Genomic DNA, 25,809 nt, shown 5'->3' with positions numbered 1-25,809 from the left:
GAATGAAATCTTACCACCCTTATGGTTACCACATTAGCTGGTAACAATTGTGGCACAATGCCACCCTAAGAGCACTCTCCTCCTTTCAAGGCAAAAATGAAGCAACTGGCACAGCTTTCACAGTACTGATGGGTATTTATTTTACTTTGTCTGAGATTAGTAAAGTTTAGATGGCCACTACTTCCTCTTCTAGGGTTTTGTGAATTCTTCCTGTCTGCTGCACTAAGAGCTCTGGTTTGCAAAACAGTTTCCATATACTCCAAGAGTGTATGTCTGTCCCTGCCATAAACACCCTTCCCAGAGCTTGGCTTTCTCTCTGCTTTTCTCTTCTCATGGTCCCTTAATGCCAAGAACCTTTAATGCCATCTCACATGTAGGGTGAAATGGTTGGTTGTCCAGCCTCACGATGGTGGCAATCAGTAAAATCCCTGCCTCTGTGTGTCCCTGAGAAAGTAATTTTGGCTGGCATTTCCTTCTTGTGGTGACAGATAGCTTGCCAGGCAAAGGCCTTGTGTACAAACAAAAGTGAATTAATTTAATTAAAGCAAGTTGGACATTTTGAGCAACTTCTGTATTGATGCTTTTGATTCCTTAGCTTAGCTAAGCTCCTTTTCAAGATAACATTTGTAAATCTTGATTTAAAAGCTTAGTTATTATTAATCATTTGAAAACAGATGAAGTACCAGTTTTTAAATACTTCTATTTAAATTAATGACTTTGATCTTCTTCAAAGAGTCAATGTGAGGACCACAGCTGGCTATGGATTGGACACAACCTGTGTTTTTCTCAATTAGGATAAAGACAGAGCAGTGATGGTTAAGCTGTACTGTACAATGAGCCAGAAAGTAATCTCCGAAGATATACATCTGCATTTTCATGGTTTGGTCTTCCTTTCTCAATGAGATTGACATTCCTAAACATCCATTTGTGGATAATTTCTGGCTTTACACCTTGCCTGAACTTTGGCCATAACTCCCTGTCTGTGATGTTAGTACTGTTTCCAGATCAATTATCAATGCTCAAATGAAAAATTTTGTATGCAATGGGGCAAGATACAGCTTGATTAGATGAACTGTATGGTGACAACAATTATGATTTGAAGCTCAAATATCTTTTGTAAAATAAATCGAAGGAAGTATAACATAGGAGCAAGGGGAAAAAAAAAAAGGAAGTAAAGGAAGTAAAGGAAGTAAAGGAAGTAAAGGGAGTAAAGGAAGTAAAGGAAGTAAAGGAAGCAAGTCTAAACATTTCAGTTGCATTTCATGTTTAAAGGAGCATCTGCAGGGCCTGAGCTCATTGTTTATTTTGGGAAGAGGGATGTGTGTAGTCCGTTTTGGGTTTTTGGATTGTGTTTGTAATGGGGATTTTTTCAGATTTTCAAACTTACAAATCTGATATTTACTTTTACTCTCACATCATGTATCATGCATCTTTTTAATATTTTCAGATCTGCTATCATCAGATATTTAAAGAGTAGGATATGGACTTGGAAAAAGGACATATATTCTCAACTTTAACACAAACATCTTGGGGAGAAACTCATCTGAGCCCATCTTGTGTGAGAGAAGAAACAAAAATGAATAAAATATTTAGAGATGCCTGAAAACACATAGAGGATTAATGGATCTAAGTCATCTCCACTGGGATTTCTGTGCTGAACAGTAACTGCTTAGTGCCATGGGTACAGCAGCTACCTTTCTACTCAGCAAGGGGACAAAGAACCAACAACTTTTTTTCTGTAGGCACTTAATCAGTGGAGGCCACTGCCCTTAAAGTCTGCCTGCAGAGTGGACTAAGTAAAAGATGGGGTTTGGAAGCTGACATATTACTTTGACTGCTAAATAAATAAAGGGCTGGTGCTTTTAAGGAATGGCAGGACAAAATAGCAAAGCACAGGGTTAGAAAAAGATATGGATGTAGCAAATAGTTTTGTAGTTGGAAGGTAGATCTCTAAGGGAGGGTACTGAGTTTTTCTTTTTTCTGGTGAGCTACATGAAAGGGATCTCTCATCTCACCCACCCTGATGCTATTATAAAGCTTTTCTTTCTCTAGTGATATAATTTGTGAATTTTTGGCTATATCCTCCTTGCAAATGCCACAGTCATAGTTTGAAAATAGAAAATTGGATATTTATAAGAATAGTTTCCCACATTTTGTCACTAAATGTACCATCAAATCCGTTATTAAAATGTTATTACCATTTCTGAGAATAGGAATTTTGCATAAGCATATCAGTTTGTATTCCAGATGTTGTAATAATTTTTGAGAGACAAGAAGGAAATACCTTTTTCCTGCTTTTCCCTGATGTACTAAATCACAAGCTATTTTCCTAATTTTTCACCACCCATTGTTCTACCTGTAGTAGCATTTGCTGCACTTTTTATCTGATATTTCTAACTCCTATGCTACAAAATCCCTGAAGATCCAGTAAGAGAGGACATGGACAAATTAATAAAAAATGGTTTTGTTTTGTTTTCTTTGTTAATCATGCACTGTACACAGCAGAGCTGTCTTGGAATTTTTGTATATTTTTAGTCCCAGCAGAGAATTGCTATGGCTACCTGACTCCAACCTGTGAATACTAGAGAAGATTCAACAACCCTCTTCTCTGTTTGTTTCTAATTTCTCAAAAATAGTCAATTAATCCATATTGCTCTTCAAAGAACAGACTTCAAAGCATATTGCTCTTCAGGCACACATAGGTACAAGTATAGGTGTTTCTACTGTCATTCAGTTGTGCTTATACAAGAACAGTGAAGAAGTTTAATTTTGAATTTTGAAGCTGTTAGGTGTCCTTAAAGTTTAGCAGTTCTAGGAGCTTATCCTGTTACACAGATGTACTCTAGATGTGAAAAGGAAGCTTTGAAAGGTCCCAGACAGAAGTTTACTATGGAACAAAGTGAAATTGAACAAGTCAGTGGATAAAAATGTTAAAAATATTCAGTTCTTAAATGAAAATTTGTGAAATCTTTACCATTAAGGTCTTTTTCACACATCCTATTATTGTCTGTCTTTGCCTATTAATTTTTTTATTTTGATCAGCCTGGATGCTAATATAGAAAAAATGAGAAATGAGGAAGGAGGGACAAAAGTACTAAATCACAATTAACATTACAACTTAATTGACACAACAGAGATTTGTGGGATGGCTTGACCAGAATAATAGTATAAAAGAAAGAACATATAAAAGAAAGACTATATAAAAAGAAAGACTTATGCTGCTGTATTATTCAAATATATGTATTCTTGAAATGGAATTCAGAGTGCAGAGGGAATTGGATCTGCTGAAATCCCATGGACAATAATAGAAGGAAAAACAATCAGGGTCACTATTGTGTTGATGTTGCATGGTGCACCCCCGGATTAGAAAGGACAGGTAGACAGTGCTTTCTGTGAGCAGACTAAATCAATGCAGTGAATGCTGCAGTAGGATGCATTTCCCAGGAACCTTTTGTGGGATGTGTACTACAAGATGGTCTGTCAGATTTTTGATAATTTTGTTACAGTTTCTTTGTATAGAAAGTGAAAACACAGCTCAGATGAGCACCAAGTAGTGGGATTTAGTTGAGAATGTGGAAATCGAGGATAGCTACTTGAAGCTAATGAAAAGAAGAGAAAGCCAAAGAATAACAAAACAAAACCAATGAACTAGAAGAAGCTAGTCTCCAGACTTCAATGCAGTTAGAAAGCTAAAAGATGAAATTTCTTATAATGCAAATTTAGGAAAAGTTAAGCTGTGGCAGAGTAACAATATGAGAACAGCAGCAAAGGGACATACTAACAGTAGATTTACTGAATTTTAACATTAAAATAAATGAAGCTATTTTTATTGTCCCCAAAATGTCAAGCATAACATAGGTATGCTGCAGTGTAAAATGATTTTGCAGGGAGCAGAAAGACAGAGTACTAAGTAGGAATGGACATATGATATTTATATATGGGAGAAGTTATCATCTGTATTTTAAACATACATGACAATGCTGAAATCAACTTATTGTGAGATTTTCTGTGTAATTTGGTTTTTCCATACCAATATATACATATTCTTACACTTCAGATTTAAAGGTCAGAAATATTTATGATATTTTTAAAGAATACTTTTCTTGAATTTAAGTATGCCCATATTTTAAAATCCATCCATAAATTACAGCATTTAGGGAATGTTCATCTTTGGTTGCAACCTCTCCTTTGTATGACTGCTGAGGGTTTTTTTTACATTTATTGTACATGCTAGAGTTAAAGTGTACCCCAGTGTTCCTGTTTAACAGTTCCTATACTGGAGAAGTGCCATTTTGATAATTTTTATACCTTTGACCTAGGAAGAAATGGATATATTATGAATATTTTTGTGTCCATATTTTGTTAAAATCCATTCAGTATGCCACTTAAACTGTGTAGTTTGTGACAGAAGTGGCATACTGAATGGATTCTGAGCAATCCTTTGTTCCAAGGATTTTGAATCTATGTATGCAAAATTATCCATTCAGAAGTTCTGATCAATTCAGATTCTCTTATCCAGCTGGGAAAACATTTTCTTCTGGATGAGATGGTATCAGATGCTTTCTCACCTTCATGTGTTTTGCTTGAGCTGTGAATTAAATCCCTTCTGGATGCAAGTACTGCTGATTTTTATGGCCTCTCTTTCAGTGCTTCATGAAGTCATCGTCACACAAATTATCTTAGTCATAATCTAATTAAATAGAATGAGAGCTGTGTTTGCATTTCAGAATTCTGTCTCCCACTCATCATAAATATAGCAAAATGTGTGTATTTTTGCACAGGCAAATATATGTGTGTATTCCTATATATGAAAACATGTAAAAATATAACAGACCTCACAGATTGGTTCCCAGACTGAGCTCTCAAAATAGAAAGCAGTAGGATTGAAAACTAGTTTTGATTAAAACTATGTTTTTCAGTGCTTAACTTTGCAATCCAATTGAGTATAAAACAACTGCAGATCTTTGTTACACTGCCTGGACTAGCAATATAATTCTAGATAATGAAAAGAATAGGCAATCAGAATTGGTTTTGTAAGATGGTGATGTATTTCTGGACATGAAGACAGTTCAAAGAAGTAGAATTTTTTGTGCATTGTTCATATAATGATTACCATAACAGTGGTTTGTAACACAATCTTTGAAGAAAAGCTTGATGTTTAAGGGGAAATCTAAAGAAATTTTAAAAAATCTTATTATTTTGATTGGTGGAAGAATGAAAATAATCCTCACTAAATCCCAAAATACTATTTCTTGAGCACTAAAGTATATTGTAGACGTTAATAAAAAAACCTAAATGTACAGATTTAAAGTTCAATTTTCCAATTTTAACAGGCTGATTTCATCCAGCACTGAGCAGATTACATCTAATGAAGAATGTCAAATATGTACAATTATACTTGTTTACTTTCTAAAGACACAGATTACTAGAATTGCAAAACAAGTGTGGCTCTGTGCCTGATGTAGACTTGATGATGTAATTTCCTATTATTTAATTATTCAGACATAAAATGACATTAGAGTTGGAAATTATACCACAAATATGCTTGCACTTCTTATGTACATTTCTGCAGTATTTCAGATTTGTCCTAATCCTCAAGAATTTACTAGTATAAATTCATGCCATTTCTCTAATCTGGTAAAAACTCACACTTCTAAAATGTCAAGGACACAATAAATGGCAGGTTGTTTGTTTGCCAGACCTGTAGTGCTGCAGGTTTAACCAACCAGTAAGGTCCTGGCCCAGTGGGCCTTATGATTATCATGGTAATTGCTATAGCCACAGTTCAGATGGGAACATATTCAGTTCAAAAGAATAAACTTACAGAAATATTGACAGCTCATCCAGGTGCACTTAAAAGTAGTTTTACTGAGTTTGTTATGACCACATTATGCAATTTTTTTCTGTTTTGTTTAATTTTTCCTAACATTTTCTTTATTGTTACACTGAAAAAACTTAGCAGTATCTCTACTGTCAAGTCTGAGTAAGAACTTTAAGCCCCCAATATGTAAATGCCAGTCTTGCTCCTTGTGTAACAGGGTCCATATAAAGGCCCATATGAAGTGTGGGTCCCCATCTTATGTTCCCTGTTTGTACCTGTGGAGTACCTAGATTTCACAAGTCTCCCTCTGTTTGTAAAATTGCCACTGGCTCATTTTGCCATACACAGGCATCAGTGAAGAATTTGGCAGTTAATGCTTTTTACGTCTGAATTTCTGTAAGGAGGATTTAACTGGTATCTTGCCTACTGGGATCAATATAGTAATCATCCTATGATTATGGACTGGTGAGCAGGTTCTTGTGCAGTAAGCCAATGGATATACACGTTCTGGATGTCAGCTTCTTTCTAAAAATTAAAAACCATATTCTTAGAGTCATTGAATCATAGATCATGGTGAGTTGGAATGCACCCATCAGGATCATTGATCCCAATTCTTAGCTCTGTGCAAGACACCCCAACAATCACACTATATGCCTGAGAGCATTGTCCAAACGCTGTTTGAACTCAGACAAGCTGGGTGCTGTGAACACTCCCCCGAGGGGCCTGTTCCAGTGCTCAACCACCTTTTCCTGATAGCCAACTTAAATCTCTCCTGACTCAGCTTCATGCCATTTCCTTGAGTCCTGTCTCTGATCATGGGAATGAAGTACCTGCCCCTCTCCTTTTGTTTGTGAGGATACTGAAGAACACAGTGAGGTCTCCCTTCAGTCTCCTCTAGTCCAGGCTGAACACACCCAGTGACCTCAGCTGCTTCACTTCCAGACCTTCACCATCTTTTTTGACCTCCTTTGGACACTCTCTAGCAATTTAACTTACTTCATATACTGTGGCACCCAAACCTGCCCCTAGCACTGAGATGAGGCTGCCCCAGCTCAGAGCAGAGCAGGACAATCCCCTCCCTTGCCTGGCTGGAGATGCTGTGCCTGATGCCAGGCATGCACCCTGACCCCAGGACATGTATGTCCTTCCTGGCTGCCTCATGTTTAACTTTGCATTGACCCCCAGGGCTCTTTCCGCAGTGCTGCATTCCAGCATCTCCCTTCCCAGTCTGTCCATACACTCAGGGTTGCCATTGCAGATGCAGAATCCAGTGCCTGCCCTTTTTAAACTTCATATGGTTCATGATTGTTCAGCCTTCTAATTTGTTGAGGTGTCTCTGCAGGGCCTTTTTGCCCTTGAGGGAGTCAACAGCTTCTCTCAATTTGGTGTCATCATCGAACTTAGTATTCTTCCATGTCAAAGTAGTTTACGGAGATGCTGAAGTGAAGTGGGCCAAGGACGGAGCCCTGTGGAACACCCCTACTGACAGGTCACCAGTCTGATGTCACCTCACTCGTGTAACCCTTTGTGCCCCACGTGGGAGCCAGTTGCTTGCCCACTGCATAACCCTATCCAGCTGCGGGCTGGGCATTTTGTCCAGGAAGAGACAGTAAGAGACAGTAAGAGACAGATACTGTAAGAGACGGTATCAAAAACTTTGCTGAAGTCCAAAAAGTTCACATCTACTAGTGTTGTTGATTGGCTAAATGAGGCACTCTGTCTTAGGTTCAATAAGCAGGACTTTCCTCTCATGAAGCTGTGCTGTTACCAGTGACTGCATTGCCCTTCAGGTTTTTTTTCAAAACTTCCCAGAATATTTTTTTCTATCAATTTACCAGGAACTGAACTGACACTGTCAGGCCTGTAGCTTCTGGGGTCCTCCTTCCTGCCTTTCTTGAAAATTGGGACAGTGCTTGCCAGCTTCCAATCAGTTGGGACCTCTCAGGAGTCTCAAGTCCATCCAAAATCTATTGAGAGAGGCATTGCAAACACATCACCCAGCTCTTTTGAGGATTCTCAGAGGAATCCCATGAGGGCCCATAGATTTGCAGGGATCCAGCTGGAGCAGCCAATACTGCACACTTTCAGGGTCAGCTGGGAGTTGATCATTCTCACAGTCACAGTCCTCCAGCTCAGGGCACTGAGACCCCCTTGGTATGCCATCAATGTTGAAGAAGAGGCTAAGAATGTGTCAAACACCTCTGCCTCGTCCATGCCCCTGTTTGGGAGGTGAGCATCCTTATCCTATAATAGGTTGATGCTATTTTTACACTGCCTTTTGCCATTAATATATTTGAAAAAAACCCCTGTTTTATTGTTGTCCACAGTTCTGGCAGGTCAACTCCAGCTGAGCTTTGGCTGCATGCATTTTCTCCCTATAGTGGTAAGCAGAATCTCTGTATTATTTCCATGTCATCTGACCTTGCTTCCACTGAGCAGACATGTTCCTTTATTGCCTTATTTCCAGGAGAACATCCCTGCTCAGCAAATGTGGCCTTCTGCCTCACCTGCTTCACTTCTGACATTTGGGAATTCCTTGCTCCTCTGCACTAAGGAGGTGATGTTTAAAAAGTGATCAGCACTGACAGATCCCCAGACCTGCAGAAACTTCTTTCCAGGAAGACTTATTAAATATTTCCTGAGCAGCCCGAAGTCTGCTTTCCTCATGTCCAGAGCTGAGGTTTTGCTGGCACTTTTCCTTCTGTCAACAGAGACTTTAAATCCAATCTTTTTGTTGGTTGCCGTGGCCAAGATGGCCCCAGTCTCTCCTTTGCTCATGAGATCCACCTTGTTGACACGCAGCAGATCAAGGACAGTGTCTTTCCAGGTCACTTTTTGTTAGAACTTGTTCCATAAAGTTGTCATCCAGGTCCTTAGGAATCATCCAGCTCAGGCTGCACCAGCTGTGTTATGCTCCCAGTTAAAATTCTGGAAAGCTGAAATCCCTCATAAGGACAAGGCGGTTGACCTGGAAGGCTCCCTTATTTCGTCAAAGAATAATTCATCAGTGTCACTGTCCTGGCCAGCAGGTCTATAGTAGATTCCCGTGATGACATCCAGAATTATTGTATGCCCCTTTGACGCATCACGCCAGAGAAACCCAGCCAGCTCTCACTCCCCAGCACGCACCAGGAGTGGCAGCCCCGGTGCGGCTCTGACCCGGCTCTGACCTGGCGGAGCTGAGCGGGGTTCTCTGCGCTCCCCACGGGGCACAGCGGGGCTCTCTGCTCTCCCCACGGGGCACAGCGGGGCTCTCTGTGCTCCCCACGGAGCACAGCGGGGCTCTCTGCGCTCCCCACGGGGCACAGCGGGGCTCTCTCTGCTCCCCACGGGGCACAGCGGGGCTCTCTGCGCTCCCCACGGGGCACAGCGGGGCTCTCTCTGCTCCCCACGGGGCACAGCGGGGCTCTCTGCGCTCCCCACGGGGCACAGCGGGGCTCTCTGCGCTCCCCACGGGGCACAGCGGGGCTCTCTGCGCTCCCCACGGGGCACAGCGGGGCTCTCTCTGTGCTCCCCACGGCAGCCGGGGTTCAGCGTCTGGGTCAACAGGGAAGGGTCTCTTGAGGGCTCCTCAGAGGAGTTCATGCCCAGGGCGAGCAGAGACTAAACAACCCCAAAAATTTTCACAGTCTTTTAAACAGGAGAGGAACAGGTAGCGGACACAATTCTTTAACCAATCAGGCATACAATGGGGAGGGGATTAAGGACTGACTCAAAATATAACAACCAATGGGAAAGACAAAGGGGGTGGAAAGGTTCACATGGACCAAGGGGACTTTGTGGAGTAGGGGGAATCCCAGGGGAGGGGTTTAGGACTGACAGGGAATTCTCCAGAAGAAGGAGTAGGAATTAGGGAGGATTGATATCATGTAGATGATGTAACAGGTGGGTGTAGGGATGAATGACACCCGGGAGAGGGAGGAGAAAACCCGGGGTAAAACCTTACATGTGAAGGGAAAAATGGGAACAAACCATTCAACAGGGTTTACAAAAATATGCATAGAGAAAAACATACCTCCATATCCCTTGATTCTTATCCAGAGGCTCTCAATAGTCCCATTACCAACTATGTTATTGCTAAGTGTGCCAGACATTCTAACACTTCCATCACAAACAATGCCACCCCTCCACCTCTTCCACCCTGCCTCTCCCTCCTGAAGATCTTGAAAAAGAAAACCTCAGTCCTCTCTTCTTGAGGACTTTTTTTTGGAGTTTCTCAATTGCTTTGTTTCTTCTGTCAGAACAGGGAGAAAAATTTGATCAATAAAAGTTTTCTTAGCCTTTCTTGAGTGTGTAGAGATAAGGTTTTATATTTATCTTTGCTGTATCTAAAATCAAATTCTTGTCCTAAAGTTGTTGTGATATAAAAGAGATCTTACCTACACTGCTGGGATGATAAAAGTTCTGACATTATGAAACTAGTACCAGCTGTATTTCTGAAAGCTGCTGTGCAGTTGGAGATAAAAAGCTAGGAAAATCGAAAATGCTAGACTAGGCCTTGGACATAGAGAAAACTTGGATTTCTCTTTTGCACTAGTTTGGGGGTGTGTTTGGGGGTTTTTTGTTTGTTTGTTTGTTTGTTTTTAAAAGTTCTTTCCCTTTCTTCTGTACTTCATCCAAATACTTTTAATCTGAATACTTTAAAAATTTTCGGCAACAACAAATTAATTGCTTGTGTATTCAGAAAGCTGTATTTTAGCTACCCTGTGAAGATTATTCTGGTTTTGATCACATTACCTCCTTTTCCATAAGGAAGTTGCCTTCCATTAACAGACTGTAAATATGATAAGCAGAAAATTAAACTTGTTTTGTAATAAAAATCTAGTATTTCTATTAAAATAATGTAGATTTTTAAAAATATTGAACAACAGGTTCAATATTTCAACAAATTGATTTTGAGCTCCAATCTTCTTCAATTAAAACCAGCCAAAGGAAGAATGACAAAATTGTATTTTATATCCCTTCTCAGTCTACTAACATATATTAATAACCTTTCAAATTCAGGTTTGTCAGACATAAGAACAGCTCAATTTCAGTCAGAAATTACCTGAAGTAATTTCAGAGTAATTTGCTTCTCTTTTTTTATCGTAATTTAAGTAAATTATGTAATATTACCAAAAGATATACCTGTGTCTTGTTTTATGAAAGCCACGATCCTTGTTATTAATATATTTATGTTTCGAGTTCAGGAATCAGAGATTAACAATTTGACCTTGACAGTCTTTGGTATGTGACAGGAATATAAAGCAGGAGGTTTATTTGGAGCAAACATGTAGACTAGATTTTTCTAGTCTACAAAATCTCCTAACTATCTTCTTCACTATTAGACAAAAAAGTATTAAAATCATAGCTGACATTGTTCCCTCAACTTAGATTTGTCAGCCCTGATTTTACTCCACCTCTTCTGTAGCAAAGTTCTATCCAAATATGAGATAGAAAATTATCACACTTAAAGGTTTTACTTCCAGCTTTTGAGAAATCTCTTCATCTGTTCCCAGCCCTCACCTGCATGAAGAATCTTACTTGCAAACCTCTGTCTTAAATGGCACAACTGTTAGCCTTGCATAGCAAGTTTCAAGGGTTTGTCACTTGGATCACACAGCTCTCTTTAAACAGTCATTTGTATGCAGTGTGTTATATGTTTTGATACAAAGCCAAATTCAGAGTTCTAATGCTTGCTACCACTTCAGTCTCAACCAGTTTCTCCGAAAATGCCCTGAAAAGATAATAGCATAAATTTGAGCAGCCTAGGGCAAAGGGATTATTTTTTAATAAACTCAAACTATGAAAAATAGGAAATATATGCAGTAGCAAATGTGAACAGAAGGAGGAAAATTATGATGGGTTTTAGAAAAGCACAAAGTGTGAAGAAATTATAGTGCTTCAAGGCACAGGTGAAAGTAAGTGCTGCCCACAAAAGGAACAAAACTCATTCATTATACAGCCACTGAATTGCTCTGTAAGATCATAATGTGAATGGGCTGAAGGCAGAAAGCAATTACTGGTGCCTTATAGTGGTCAAAACATTTTAAAACTGGATAGCACATGTTGATTTTTAAAAATATTTGGTTTTTAAGGTATCAAATATGAATTTTGTGTGCTAGAACTGAAACAGTAAATTTTAAGAGTTGTAGTTATAGAAAGAAAGGAAAAGATGGTTGTATTATTCTGAAATGATGTTATTGCTATCCTTTATTCAAATGAGTATATGAAGATATGGGGAAAGCGTGAACAGTTTCAGAAAAAGATTTCAAACCTTGTATAAGTAATATTCCAACTCTGCAGTGGTATTCTCTCAAGTGCTTTCCATATTGCATGCAAAAAATGCAAGAAGAAGCAGAGGGACAGCATTTCATCTTGTGGATGAGAAAATCAAGAACTAGGTCTTTAGAACAGAATAATTCTACTTAGAGCAATAGGCTTTATCTGAACCTCAAAGGAAGTAGGCAACATATCAAATCAAGAGATTGTACTAAGATTTTAAACCCTTTGAGGTGGAGTTTTACCTGAGGTTTTAAATTCAAGATTTTGAACAGGGAGATAATTCTGAAACAGCACATTTCAAAATGATGGATTTCCCTAGGTAATTTTTGTATCTCTAAAGAAAAGTGCAGCTAGAAAATTTTTGTCAAATAGGAAATTGGAAAGGACAGAAAACACTGACAGGAATATTAGACACAGAGAAGGAGAAAAATGACATGGTTCTATAAAATATTTTTTGTGTGTATGTAAAATCTGTAGAAGTCCAAGAAAAAAACCTGAGAGGGTATGAATATATAGTTTGCAATTTTTGGGGAAGTGAAAGAAACCTGTCATGGAGAAAAAAATAGCATAAAGACAGTCTCTGCAAAGGCATCCTTCAAAAATGTGAAGTTTTACCCAAAGGAAGAAAATACAAAACATTATAAAATTTGAAATATTACATATAAAAATCTAATGTGAAAGACCAAAAAAGGGCAATAGAAAGAAAGGTATAAAGATATAGTAATCTTTTAAGAAACCTCCTCCAGATCATGAAGTCAGCTAGAGAGGTTGGAAGGACATACATAAAATAAAAGGAAAATTTAACAAATATGTAGTAGGAGAATTTGTAAAGTCTTTTATGATAGGCTTTTTTCTTGTAAGAGACATCAAAACTTGCCCCAGATTTAGGTAATGGTGGAAGAAATTGTTAAATAAACGGGTAAAATGGGCAAGGACTATCAACAGAACACTTCTACAGAAACCCACACATTAAACAGATTAATTACTAACTCTGAAATATGAGTTTACCAGGAAGCAGAGCTTTGTGCTGTTCTATATGTTAAATAGGGTTTGGGAAAAAAAAAATTGGTAATACCAAGCTATTCATGGCTTTGAATATAACTGTGCAAAATCGCAAAACTGAAGAATGTGATAAAATAGCAGATGAAATCTAAAATGAAATGTGAATTGATGGACTCGGTAGGAGCCCTGTAAGCTTGAAGTTGCATGATGGACTTGGAATGAACATCACTGTCTAGAAAAGGGTCTTTAACCAAAAGCAAACAGTTAACAGTCTTTAACCAACAGCAAACAGAATATGCTAGTTTGATGCTCAGAGGTCAAGGAAGAGACTGAAATATAAGGAAGTGTGTGGAAACCAGCAGAATGTGAAGCAGAGATTGGTATGCTGGTGCACATGTGCCAAGGCTGCCTGCATGTTTAACAGTGTAGGATGTTCTGGTCAGTTGTCTGGTAGGATACCCATTTTTGTTGAACAAATGTATCATCCATTCAGTGCTAGGACAATAGGCACACTGGAGGACTTGAGGCTATTTTAAGCCAATTCCTCCATTAAAAAGGATGCAATGTCTTGGAATAGTCATTACCCAATAGGCATAAACCTGGGACTAGCAGTGCCTGACCTCGTCAGTGCTGTTGTGCCGTGTGTAGTGTCAGGACACACAGACTGTTCTCTTGCGTGTGTTACAGTCAAAATGTTTGTGAGAGAAGTTAACCTTGTACATATAATAGGACTGCATGTACTTTGGGCAAAATCTGTTGTTTTGTTCAGTCTTGATACAATCTCTAGGACTGAATCAGACCAACTCAGCAACTGAGTCCTCAGTATTAACACAGAAGTGAAGGATAAAATACTATTAATTGGTCTATAAGGTTATAAACAAAGTTATCAAATATACACTTATAAGGAAAATACATTTAGTGGAAGTACTCTGATCCCAAATTGCTTTTTCATATCCCATGCCCAGATTCAGAAACTAATTTCTCCAGCTTTTGTGTCACGGACTATCTGTTCTAAGTAATTCTTTGCTGTAACTGCTCCACACTTATTCTGAGATGAATGGAAGTTACTTTAAAAAAAATAAAACCAAAATGCATTAAGTGAACTGAAGTGTCTCTTTAGAGGTCATTCTGCTAAAATAATATTCCCTGTCTCCAAAAAATGAGGCTTTATGATATTATTCAAGGAAAGAAATAGAAAATATAGCAGTATCTTTACATTCCTCAGTGCTTTATAACCTGCTACATTAATTTTATTCCATCATTTTTATTAAAAATCCAGCATCCTGCTGGGTAGTACATTATCTAATACATACCTGTGATTAATGATATTTCTAGTAACAAGTCCTCCAAATTGTCTGGCATTGATACTCGTGTTGTATCCATACAGCAATATGTCTTTTCAAATGTAGGAGAAAAGTGATGGGAATGTAATTCTCCAGTGTTAACCCAATTTTGCTCAACAATATATTGGGAATTTACATCATATCACTGAAAGAGTATAGTACTTAACAATCAAAGGCCAACAGTAAAATTATTTTGTGTTATTCTTAAAACAGATAATGGCAAATACTCTTTTGCTTTGAAAAATTAAAAATGCTCCTGCAAGTGTGGTAGAGTTTATGTCTGTTCTGCTGAATTTAAATGTTGATGTTACGTGGATCAATGTCAAAATTACCATTTTCTCCAGTGAAGAGATACTGTTTATGTATCATTCATGCCTACAGAAGAGGTTATTGTAGAATAGGAAATTAGAAAAACCCCACTAACATACTAAACAGTTATGATTTAATTCAGTCTAGTTGACAAGTTTAAAGGCCATTTTTATGCACTCTTCAGAGATGTTAATATTGTATGTAGTATATTTCTCCATGTAGCTTCCATATAATTTTGAAACTCTGGCTTTTATAGTAGTGTTTTTAAATTTGGAGGATATAAGGAAAGTAGAAATGATACAAACAAGGTTTTTATATTTTTTAAAATATAGCATATATTTAAAATATAGCATATAGCAATTACTTCTTTGGTATGACATTCATAGTCTTGCTTGCTCTGCATTTAGCCAAGTATAAAGTGGAATGTTCACACTCATACCAATTATAGCTTTTTTTAAAGGTAGTGTAGATGCTTTTTGAATATTGAATTGTTTTGAAAAATGAACAATAATATATGAAATTTCATTTCATATAAATGAAAAATACAATGAGAAGCAAATTTTATATAAAATATATTGTTGACATAAAGGAGGCAAAAGCTACTCTAAGCAAGTTTGACTGATTTCTGGGTTAAGATTTAGAAGATATTTAAAGAAGTAGGAGACCAGTGGCATGATAATAGGAATATATTTGGCTCTGAATATTCAAGTATTTATTTGCACAGTTCTCTCTTAATAATAGATTTCTCATCTCTCAGCCTATCTATAGAAGCTGCTTTTTCCTACTCAGTCATGACTAAAGCATGTACTGATGAAGCTTTTGCCTTTCTTTCACATCTGTTCCAGTTGTCTAGGTCTTTCACAGCCTGTTGTTTTGGAAAATTTCTCCAATGAAGCTTAGCAGATTCACTGGAGTGTCTCTGCTCTTTTGTTTTGGCTTTTTAAAATTCCTTTTATTTTCTTTTGTATATGCTTGTGGTAGGGAGAGAAGTCAAACTAATATTACACAAGACAAATTAAAGTGTTCCAAAAGTGGTCCTGGATACTGAATGAGTCATGCACTGCTGATATAAGCTCGGGCCTTTTAGATCGTTATCTTCAGTTGTAAAGTGAGCATGCTTTTCTTGGTTCTGAGATAAAAGTCTGTAAACAACACATTTTTTCAGAGAAATGGCAGTTTTCTTACAGCAGATTGGAGAGACAGAAGATCATTCAAGAGCTCTCTGTCCTGTATGATAATGTATTTTTTTTTCCTATCTATTCAACTGAAAGCAATTTGGTGCCTTACCAGCCCAGAACTGCTCAGAAATAGAGACAAGTCGGAGATGATCAGTATGAGTTCTTCATCTCACTCATGTAAATGGATGTCGTGTGGCAACAGGGATTACTAAGCTTTATCTCATATCTTTGTCGCAACTTTTATAGAAAGATTTTAGGCAGTGATTGGCGACCCAAATCACCATTGAAAATCTTTCTAGATCATAGATATTTCCAAGTGATTAAGTAAAACATTTTCATGGTTGTCAATCAGAAAGGAGGAGAAAACTCTTAAGTCTAGAGTAGAATTTTGTTAAACACAGCTCTAATGTGGGCACAGGTGACCCTAGAGTCAGATGTAGTATTACTAATCACAATCTTGCCAGCTTCCAGCAGCTCCCCAAAATCACTTCATTCTACACTGATGCATTGAAACACCTTTGCTCAGGTTTTAGATAGATACCTAAGATAAGCCAACTTAAACATCGTGTACAAGTGAGAAGACACAAGATACAGGCATGCAGAGTGCCAGTTCCTGATGGAAGTCTTCATCTTAGTTTCTGGTTGCTAAATTCCAATTAGAGGGTGAATGGACAGTTGTTGCACACAAGACAGATTGTTCAAGGTTATGTGTGATAAAATGGCATAAGAATTTCCCAGCTAGTTTAATGCGTTCCTGTGCAAATTTTAGGGAGTTTTTTTAAAAAATAAATACTATTAAAGCAGTGGGTGGTTATCTAACAAGAAGGAAGAGCATAAGTCCACAGAACTGTGTAGCAGCTCCTATTTTGCAGTGTTCTATAACTCTCTGTAAAGAAAATATGGTTTTTGAGTAAAGAGACAGACATGTATACAAACAAATCAACAACAACAAAATCCCAGATGTCACAAGAACATAAATCTCCTGATTTACCCTGGAGTCTGCTCAAGCAGTCTGTCACAATTTTTTGTTGCTTTTTATTCCTCCTCTTATGATATTTCTCTAGTATTTTTTTCCTAAACTTCTTAGAACCCAAAGTGATAATATTTTGCTCTGTATGAATGTGCCACTTCACTCAATGGAACTTTGCACCCTGAAAATATCTTGAAAGAGTAGTGAAAACTAGAGCTAGAAACAGATCATAAGGGCAAGTTGTTTATATTGATTTTGTCATCTCTTAATCACCTACTCAGAAAAAACCAAAATTGAACCATCGTGGTAGAAGCATTTAAATTTTCATTGTCCTCTATAGTTTAGAAAATAAGCAATATCAGAAAAATCTTCAATTTGAAGTCAATAGCTTTTTTGTTAGTCTTTGTTGTGCTTATGATTTTTATATAAGTTATTCTTTAGGTCTAATGACTAAGGTGATGAAATAAAAGTTTATATGTATTGTTCTGCTTGTAGTCCAAAATTAATATCTTCTGTTTGCACTATTTCTTCGACTAATATTTTGGACATCTCATGTTCAACAGGAATAAAATCCATAATACTTTAATGAAAACTTGGAAAGCTTGTAAGGTCTGGAAGACGGACATCTGTCTGTATGACTCATGTCTCTGTTCCAATAAATGGCACCAGTCTGGCTGCTGGAAGTACCTCTGGGCTAGTTCAGTGAAGTTTTTTTCTTGCAGTGTTATGTGGAAATTGTGTAAGTATATAGGTACTGCACCCACAGAAAAATGGGAATTAGGGAATGTTCTTCAGTCTCTTCAATTAAATGTACTCAGAACAAGAAGTTACCTCTCCAGACTTCAGCCTACTACTGAATAACTTGCATTTTTCTCCTTTAAGAGCTCTATTATCCTGTTTTCTGGCTGTGATATGGACTGATGTATTATGGTTGTACATAGAAACATACTTGAAAGTGTTTGAGACAGAAATTCATAAAATGTAAAAGAAATATTAGACCCCCATTTAATATGCAAGTACTGCTTTCTTCAGTTAAAGCCATAAACTTGTACCTTGATTTCACACATAGTTCTAAGTATTTTATTAAACTTCTATGAATTTTGCCAAATGCATCAACTAGTTTAATTAGCTAAGTGTATCTCTCTCTTGTGTGTATTGCTGGAATAGACTGAACAATGATTTATTTACCTTTGTGTCTGTTGATCAAATATTGTGAGGATACTCTTGCAGATACTGATTTTTGCTGATATAAATGATGTTATATTAGCAGACTTTACTGTAGCATCTCTGTTGGTCAGAAATTACACTTTATCTCCTCTTTGGCCGGCTGAGCAAAGGAAAAAAATGTGTGCAGAGATGTATCTGGCTCAAATGAGAATATAAATCTTTTAACTGCCTGATCTCAGATCATCTGAATTTCCCTTTAATTCCACTCTTCTGTGATTATTGCAATGCAGATAGCCAGAGGCTGACAAATGCTTCTTTTCAAAGCTGTGATGGCATGCCATCATCAGTTGCTAGGGGTTTTTGCTTAGTTATTGTTTTAATACAATGGCAAATTTGTCAAATTCTGACAACTATATGAAAGTATCCCACTGCTGGTTTAAGCATTCTTAGGCTCCTGGATTTGAAAATTACTCTAGATGACCTTCTTTCTCTGAATTTTTAGCATATGTTGAGATCTGAATAGCATATAAGTTAAAAGATGCCACTAGACTGAGAAACTGGATAAAATTATCCAATAAGCCTTATTTCATTAATACAAACCATACTGCCAATGTCTAGTTAAATATAATTGTGGCAAAAAGCCCATAATCAGAAGCCTGTAATCTTTTGCAGTTTTTTTGAGTTGATATGCATTTGTTATTGACTGGAAAGCATGATCTGTTCACAGATATGCTTGCTGTATGGTTCAGGGTGACTATGTGTTGAATGATCTAGTGATACAGGAAACATTTGCTCTGGTGGATCTTAGAATGTGTGCAGCTTTTACACACTGATGAAGTGTCTTATCCTGAATGTTAAACAAATTGGAAGGCCTTAGTTTTAATTATATAAATTAATTTCTTTCAGTATAGAAGCTATTTGGATGATCGAGGGATAAAGTCTCACCTCTGATTTGCAAAACACTCCTGATTTAGTACTAATCACCATGAATAAGAATACCTGTAGTCTGCATGGGAAGAGCAAGAGTGTAAGTAGAAGGTTTTCTTTTTCACGCTTTTTAATTTAATATTAATATTGTTCAACATTAGTTCTGTGTTGTATTAGCCTTTCAAATGCCCTTTTCTGAGACGGAATGATAAAACCATTGTTACTTGTACCCTGTTTTTATATCTGTAGTCTAAATACATATGTGTGTGTCTTCAACACCCAGATATAAGATTACTGAATAGTAGCATGGTTTGAGTGACATTTTTCATGTATCTTTTGTTATTGAAATATTTGTTTCCACAGTTCATGTTTAAAAAAATTGTTAGAAGTTAGTTTTTCTTGAGCATTCATTGAAATGTAAGAGTATGTAATGTCTACATTGTACTCAGTTGTGAATGTATACCCCTGCACTGATGTCAGGGACTGCACTTGATTTGATACAAAATATTGACTGTGAAATGTTCCAGGAGATTAATGAGAAAATAAGCTAATTATATAAGCATAGATTTGGATAAGGCTGAATTTTGCTTATTTTTTGGTCTTTGTCATGTGTTTTGTCCTATGTATATATGTCTCTCTGTATCCAAGAGTACTTCTGAAACAAAGAGGTTTGGACATTACAGACTACGAAAGATATTTTTTAACCTGCAAAATAAACTTATTTTAGTGGTAATCCTAGCAGCATATCTTGCTCTGTGAACTCAATTAGAATCACCTGCAACTATTCTTTCTTTGAACTGGGTACATAGAATATTTTCTACTGTATGTTGAAATTACAAAATACATAATCTATGAGAAATTGTTTTAAAGCTATGTGGTATTATGTTACATAAGTAATTTTTGACTACTGCTTGTAAGGGAATAGTGAAGCTATTTGAACTAGTTGAACAAAAGTGATTTTCAAGAAGCCTCATTAAACTTCTTGAGCACAGCCGAAGATTTCATATCACATATCAAATCTTCCATTGTTCCACATGCCTGTCAATTTGAATTTTCATTGTCAAAGTCATCCCTGGTCTGCCAGACCAGGTACTTTCATGAAAAGACCAACTGGTGAATAAGTGAAAATGCCATTAACTGAACGAATAATCTTAAAAAGAAAGACTGGAATATAACTTTTATTTTTATTTAATGGGATGTTGTCACATATCTGCCAAGAAAGCTTTTTATCCATTAAGGGAGCATGGGGATCAAGGTGTTGGTTCAGTGGTTTCAGATGTCAGTGAACATAATTTACTTAATATAGAAGATGAACCTGCAGATATGTGTGAACATTTGGGAATTTTCACCAAATATAGAACTCACTGTGCATCATGAACTAACTGAAGCTAACTTTAGCAGTGTAGCATAATAAAAACTGCTGATAGAAAATATTTAAAAATTTCCATTCTTTTTTGACTATATGTTTAGTACTGTTAAAATAATTTGCAAGTAATCTTGTAATTAAAAATATGTGGTTAATATTTATTAACTGTACTTCTTCTAATAGATTTTTAAATTCCATTACCTGAACTATGCTCAAATGGCACAATATGTCTCATCCTGCTAGACCTTTGCTCTCTCCCTGATGGTTTGCACAGTATTTCTATTCATTCTTTTGTTGGTAGCCTATGGAATTGTATTTAACTGTGTTTGTGAAAAAGGTTTATATAATGGTAATTTCTTTATTTCAGTGTTGCTCACAGCATTCAGTGAGAATGTCAGCATCTGTGTCTTTTCAGTCTATGTGTACTATTTGTCTAATACTTTTCCTTAGGTATCCTTATGTAGCTCTTTACTTCTTTTATAACTTTTCCTCTTAAATAATTTCCTCCTTTCTTTCTTGTTCCTCCTTTCCTAGCACTTTCAACTTAGAATATTCTAATGGTGGTCCAATGCTTATAACTCTGTGACTTACCATCTAGTACTTCTGAAAAGACAGCAAAGTCTTTGTCTCTCCCTGTCTCCTTCCCTCTCTCCCTCCCTGTAATTTATTTTTCTCCTTCATTTCCACCCCCTCCCCACCACGAAGTTACTTCTAGTAAAAATGGAAGTTAGTAGTAGTTTTAGTTAGTACTGATCAACCATAGAATGAGATCTTTTCTTGAATACTTACTATAAAAAAACAATGAACTTGATATTTTTAGTGTTTCAGAAGGGCTTCATGTTATTTTCATAACCACATAAGCAAGGCAAGGTATTTCCACATACTATTTCTACAGCTTTGCATATGTGAATGTAATATTTTCTTTATCAAAAACCATGATGAAATATATTTATTGGTATACTTTCAAAATCAGACTTCCAGCTCATCTTCAATGAAACTGGCATAGCTTTACTGACAAATAGTACACCATCTATATTACATAACTTTTCAACAAAGTATTGTAATAACTAGATTTCTGTGGGACTATGTTGGAACATATTTGATCAGCTAAAGGAAGTAGGAGTATTTTCAGGTGATGGGCATGCTAGTATCAAGAATGAAGGCTGACTGTCACACGGTGTGGGATTTTATCTTGGAACACTGTGTCAGAAGTGAGTCAATCCTTGTGAAATCTGAAAGTAGCTATATTGCAAGAAAATGAATCAAGAAAGAGGATATATTTAGCAACTGGGTCTGCTTAAACTGTGGCATTTCAAGAGCTTCAACAACAACAAACGAAAAGGAGCAGGGGCAGAAAGCAAAATTAGAACTTTAAGGGTATTTTGTCTGCCTTTCAATTTATTATTACCTGTAAAAGCCTAGAAGTGCAAGACTTTTGAATTCATAAATATAAAAAGCATATTTTCAACAATGATGGCTTTGGGATAAACTACAGATCACTAATAGGAGACAAAGTGGCTGACATTCTGTGATCAAAACTTTAAAAGGAAAGTTTTGACCACTGCGGACAAAAAATGGTGGACCTCAAAATAAAATGCTCTCCAAAGACAGGTTGCAGGAAAGATTCTGAGTTTAGCTGCATGCAGAAATTGTGAGTGGGGGGAGGTGGTGGTGGTGACAAATCATGCAAATGCAAAGCAGGCACCCATAGAGAAGTGCAAAGGAGGGCAGAGAGCTATTTGCAAACAGCTGACTCACAGACCTGTTCTCATCCAAAGTTCTTAGAGCTAGAATGTCATAACCTTTGCCTATGACGTGGAGGGGGGGGGGGGGGGAGTAAAGAGAAGTTAAACACTTCTTGTATTTCTATGTTAATTTCTCTTTAGACTATAAATCTCAGAGAAGACATGGGCCAAGGGCTTTTTGTCTGCCACTCCTCCTGCAGGGAGAGGGAATGTCATCCTGTCTACCTACCCCAGACAAATCCTCTGCTCACCAGCTAGAATATTTAGTCAGCAATAGGGTAAAACAATCAATACCAAAAAGTAGAGTGATGTAGTTCTCCACTGAGAGTGTGAAGGAATTGCAAATTCAGTTCCAGTCCCTTTTCTGGAACAGAGCAGTTCCGTCAGACAGAAATTCTTGCTTTAGGTCAATAACTCTAAGTAAGCAATTTGTCAACAGACAATCTTGCAGTGTTCCAGAAGCATTTTTCATAATAAAATTGCATTAGTTACAAATAAATTGATTTTTCTCTCATCATCAATGGTGAGGTCCATTTGTTATCTGATAGAAGGATACTTGGAGGGAGATTGCTTGGACTAACCATTCTTAATTAATGGGAAGCAATTGCATTACATATTCTTTGCCTTTCCCCACCTCTCTATCTGTGATACAGCATTTGCAAATGAAACAAGACAAAGAAAAGGCAAAGGTGGGATATTGCCAAAGGGCAAATTGAAATTCATACAGTGCTGTTATTTCTCTCTTAATATCACCAGTTGACTGGCAAACTGGACATTTTAGGGAGCATGTCTCCTTATGTAAAGCAGCAGCTTATGTGCAGAGAATTTCTGAAGAGAAAGTAAGCAATGTCTGGAGCAGCTTTCATAGTTTTTTTTCAAACATTCATTCTACAGGGGCTAGTACTTAATGCCTATTGTGAGAGTCCAGTCTGAGAAACAATAGCTGGATTTAAACCCTATTAAATTTATTATTTTATGTTAATTTACTGTATTCACATGTGTGCACTTGATAATATCCTTTTACATGTGGAATTATCTTTTGGAAAGAGAAGAAAGGTACTATGGCAGGAACACACTAGTTTATTCCTGTTAAAGATACTGCACATGCTCATTTCCTCCCAGTCATTCTGGATTTCTTAATTTTGGTCTTCCCTCTACAGTCTACATGGAAGTTCTGACTAATGTTTCCAGCTGTGCTGTTCTGTTCAGATCCCACATTCTATTCTCCATACTTTTCTTCTTTCTGACTCTGATATTTCTCAGATTAATAGACATGCTTTTGTCATAAATCTCTCTTTTCTTCTCTTGACTCTTCTCCAAGTTCATCTCATGCCTACATTCCTAATTAAGGTATAGACTTTTTTTAGAAACCCTCCTTATCTGGGGCCTGGGCAGTACTTAGAATTTTGAGGCATAACTGCACCATCTTGGAACATGAAAAGACTCCCACTCGTGTACTAACAGACATAAAAATCGTAATCTGTAACTCAAATGTCATCCACTGTTCTGCAGATTTAAAAAATAATCTCTGTGGCAATGATATTTATTTAATCCAAATTACATCAACAGGAAAAAAAATCTCTTGATGGTTCCAGAGGGTCTGACAGAGAACTTTATAGCTCAGCTATGCCAGCAAACCCCTCAGTTACACCTAGGTCTCTACTTTTTGGAGTTCTTGCACATATGTGTCATTGGCATCCCTTGTCCCAGTTCTGCCCATCTGCAACAATGATTGTCTGCTGGGAGGTTATACCTTCTCAGTAATACATTTGTGCTCTCAATTTTTCCACCCAGTGCTTTATTTCAGGCTGTCCCAAAGAGGCACAGTGTATCGTTCAGACCCTTTTTCATGGGAAGGACTGGGAAGTGTCAACGGTTTGTTTCAGGATTACACCTACTTCTGTGCTTTACTCACAGTAATTATCCCAAATCTAACACCGGATACAACCATTTTGTTTTTACTGTTTGATGGAAACTGCTCCTGCCTTTGGAATAATTTACTACAGTGGTGAAAATAACATTGAAAACTCCTGAAGATCTGGCTCTATTACTATAAGAAAATATGTTTAACCTAAAGAGTGTAAACTTAAATGAAATAGATGTTAAAAGGTTAGAAAAGGAAAATATGGGTAGGTTACTGAGTCCTGGAATAGCCAAATAAGGAGGAAAAGACAATAAAGATCAGGACTGTATACACTGCACTTCACACTGAAGGCAGCTGGTGGTCAGGGAGGAGTAAAGGAAAGGCATGAAGGAGGTGGATAATATAATTAAAACAGAGTGATATTAAAGATTTAATGATCTCCCTACTTTTTCTTCCCACTTACTTAATTACAATATACTAATCCATGACTGAGTTTCTAGACACTCTTTAAATATGAAAATAGTCTTTTTGGCTCTTCAGTTTGCAAACACTGCATCTTTTGATTTCCTCTCTCAGACTAAATTTTGAAATGGTGCCTAGGAGAAGACTGACTGATGCGACAGTGTAAGGGATACACAAGAATGAGCATGTAAATGATGCACATGCACACTACATATGGAGGGAAATGCCATATTGTGTAATTACTTTTTAAATGTAAATTCTGTTCTTATTTGTCTTTCACTTGTCATTTTAAATTGCAGGTAGTTATTGTCAATATCTAGGCATCTGTCAGAGTGCAATGGATATTGCATGTTCAGGTTCTCCTGCATGACAAGGCCCTTGAGATATTTATAATATAAATATTAAATATTTTCAATAGAAAGATAAAATTTCAGGACTTTGAAAGTATGATAGATGTCGAATTCTAAAGAGTGGTAAGTAGGAGTCACATGGATGATGTTTTCAGAGGAACAAATACTGTGGTAATGGCAGAATAATTTTCTAGATGTTTTTTGTTGAAACTGGAAATGCCTTTAGACTAGTTGTTATGAAAAAACAGATTTGGCCACTGACAGCAACAGAAGTCATGAGCAATTAAAAACAATGAAGAGCTGAGTAGTATTAAAACTTGAGTAGGTTGAAAAGAGCAGTATATTCCAGAATTAACACTGCCCTTCAACCCTTAGATGGTGGCCTTGCTATTGAAGTTTTGCAATTTCTATTTAATTTCTTTAGCAATGGCTTCAGAAACTGCTGTGATTATACATAAAAAAATGAGATTTTTTTCCTTCATGTTGTACATTTTTTCCCTTGTGACAGCAGTATATCTTATCTTTTATGTGTAGAGACATATATGCATACATGTATGTACATATGAATAGACATATATATCGAGCCTAGAAAGGCAGAAAGCATATGTCCATTAGGAAGCCCTTAATGAAGAAAGAACATGATTAGATTTCCTTAAATGAATAAAAGTTCCAAAAAAATCAAATCCAGTTCTGAAAAGTTAATATCAAACTTCCTTTTCAGTGAAATATGAGGCTTCTCTCACTGACCTTGAAGTCTGTTACCTTACATAGGACCTCAGTAGGAACACTATAAACTGCCTATGGACAGTGAAGCTGCAAAATCTGTAGCCCCTTAGCAGATGCATCTGGTGGCTTGAGGTTTTCTTTTCTTTCTCTCTCCTTTTCAAACTTGATTATAATTTGTACCTAAAACTCAGCTAACAAAGACTATGTTGAAGATCTGGGGAATTTCTGCTTTTCATTGAATCCTTTGATTCTATGATCAATACAGTTTGAGGACACAGTTAACAGAAAGAGACAAGCAGCACTATCTCTAGCCAA

General features: G+C 37.0%; 1 protein-coding gene across 1 annotated transcript in view; it reads left to right on the top strand.

Moving 5' to 3' along the window:
• The window catches only part of PDE4D (phosphodiesterase 4D), a 535,741-nt gene that overhangs the window by 69,437 nt on the left and 440,495 nt on the right, over window positions 1-25,809 (top strand). The window contains exon 2 of the mRNA XM_063421935.1: window positions 18,961-19,081. Coding sequence (XP_063278005.1) covers window positions 19,040-19,081 — 42 coding nt within the window. The 5' untranslated portion in view covers window positions 18,961-19,039. The remainder of the gene's footprint in view (window positions 1-18,960; window positions 19,082-25,809) is intronic.

The sequence above is a fragment of the Prinia subflava genome, chromosome Z (genome assembly GCF_021018805.1).
Source record: "Prinia subflava isolate CZ2003 ecotype Zambia chromosome Z, Cam_Psub_1.2, whole genome shotgun sequence".
Taxonomy (NCBI): Eukaryota; Metazoa; Chordata; class Aves; order Passeriformes; family Cisticolidae; genus Prinia; species Prinia subflava.
Note: the sequence above shows the minus strand (reverse complement) of the source record. Positions and strands in the feature narration are given on the sequence as shown.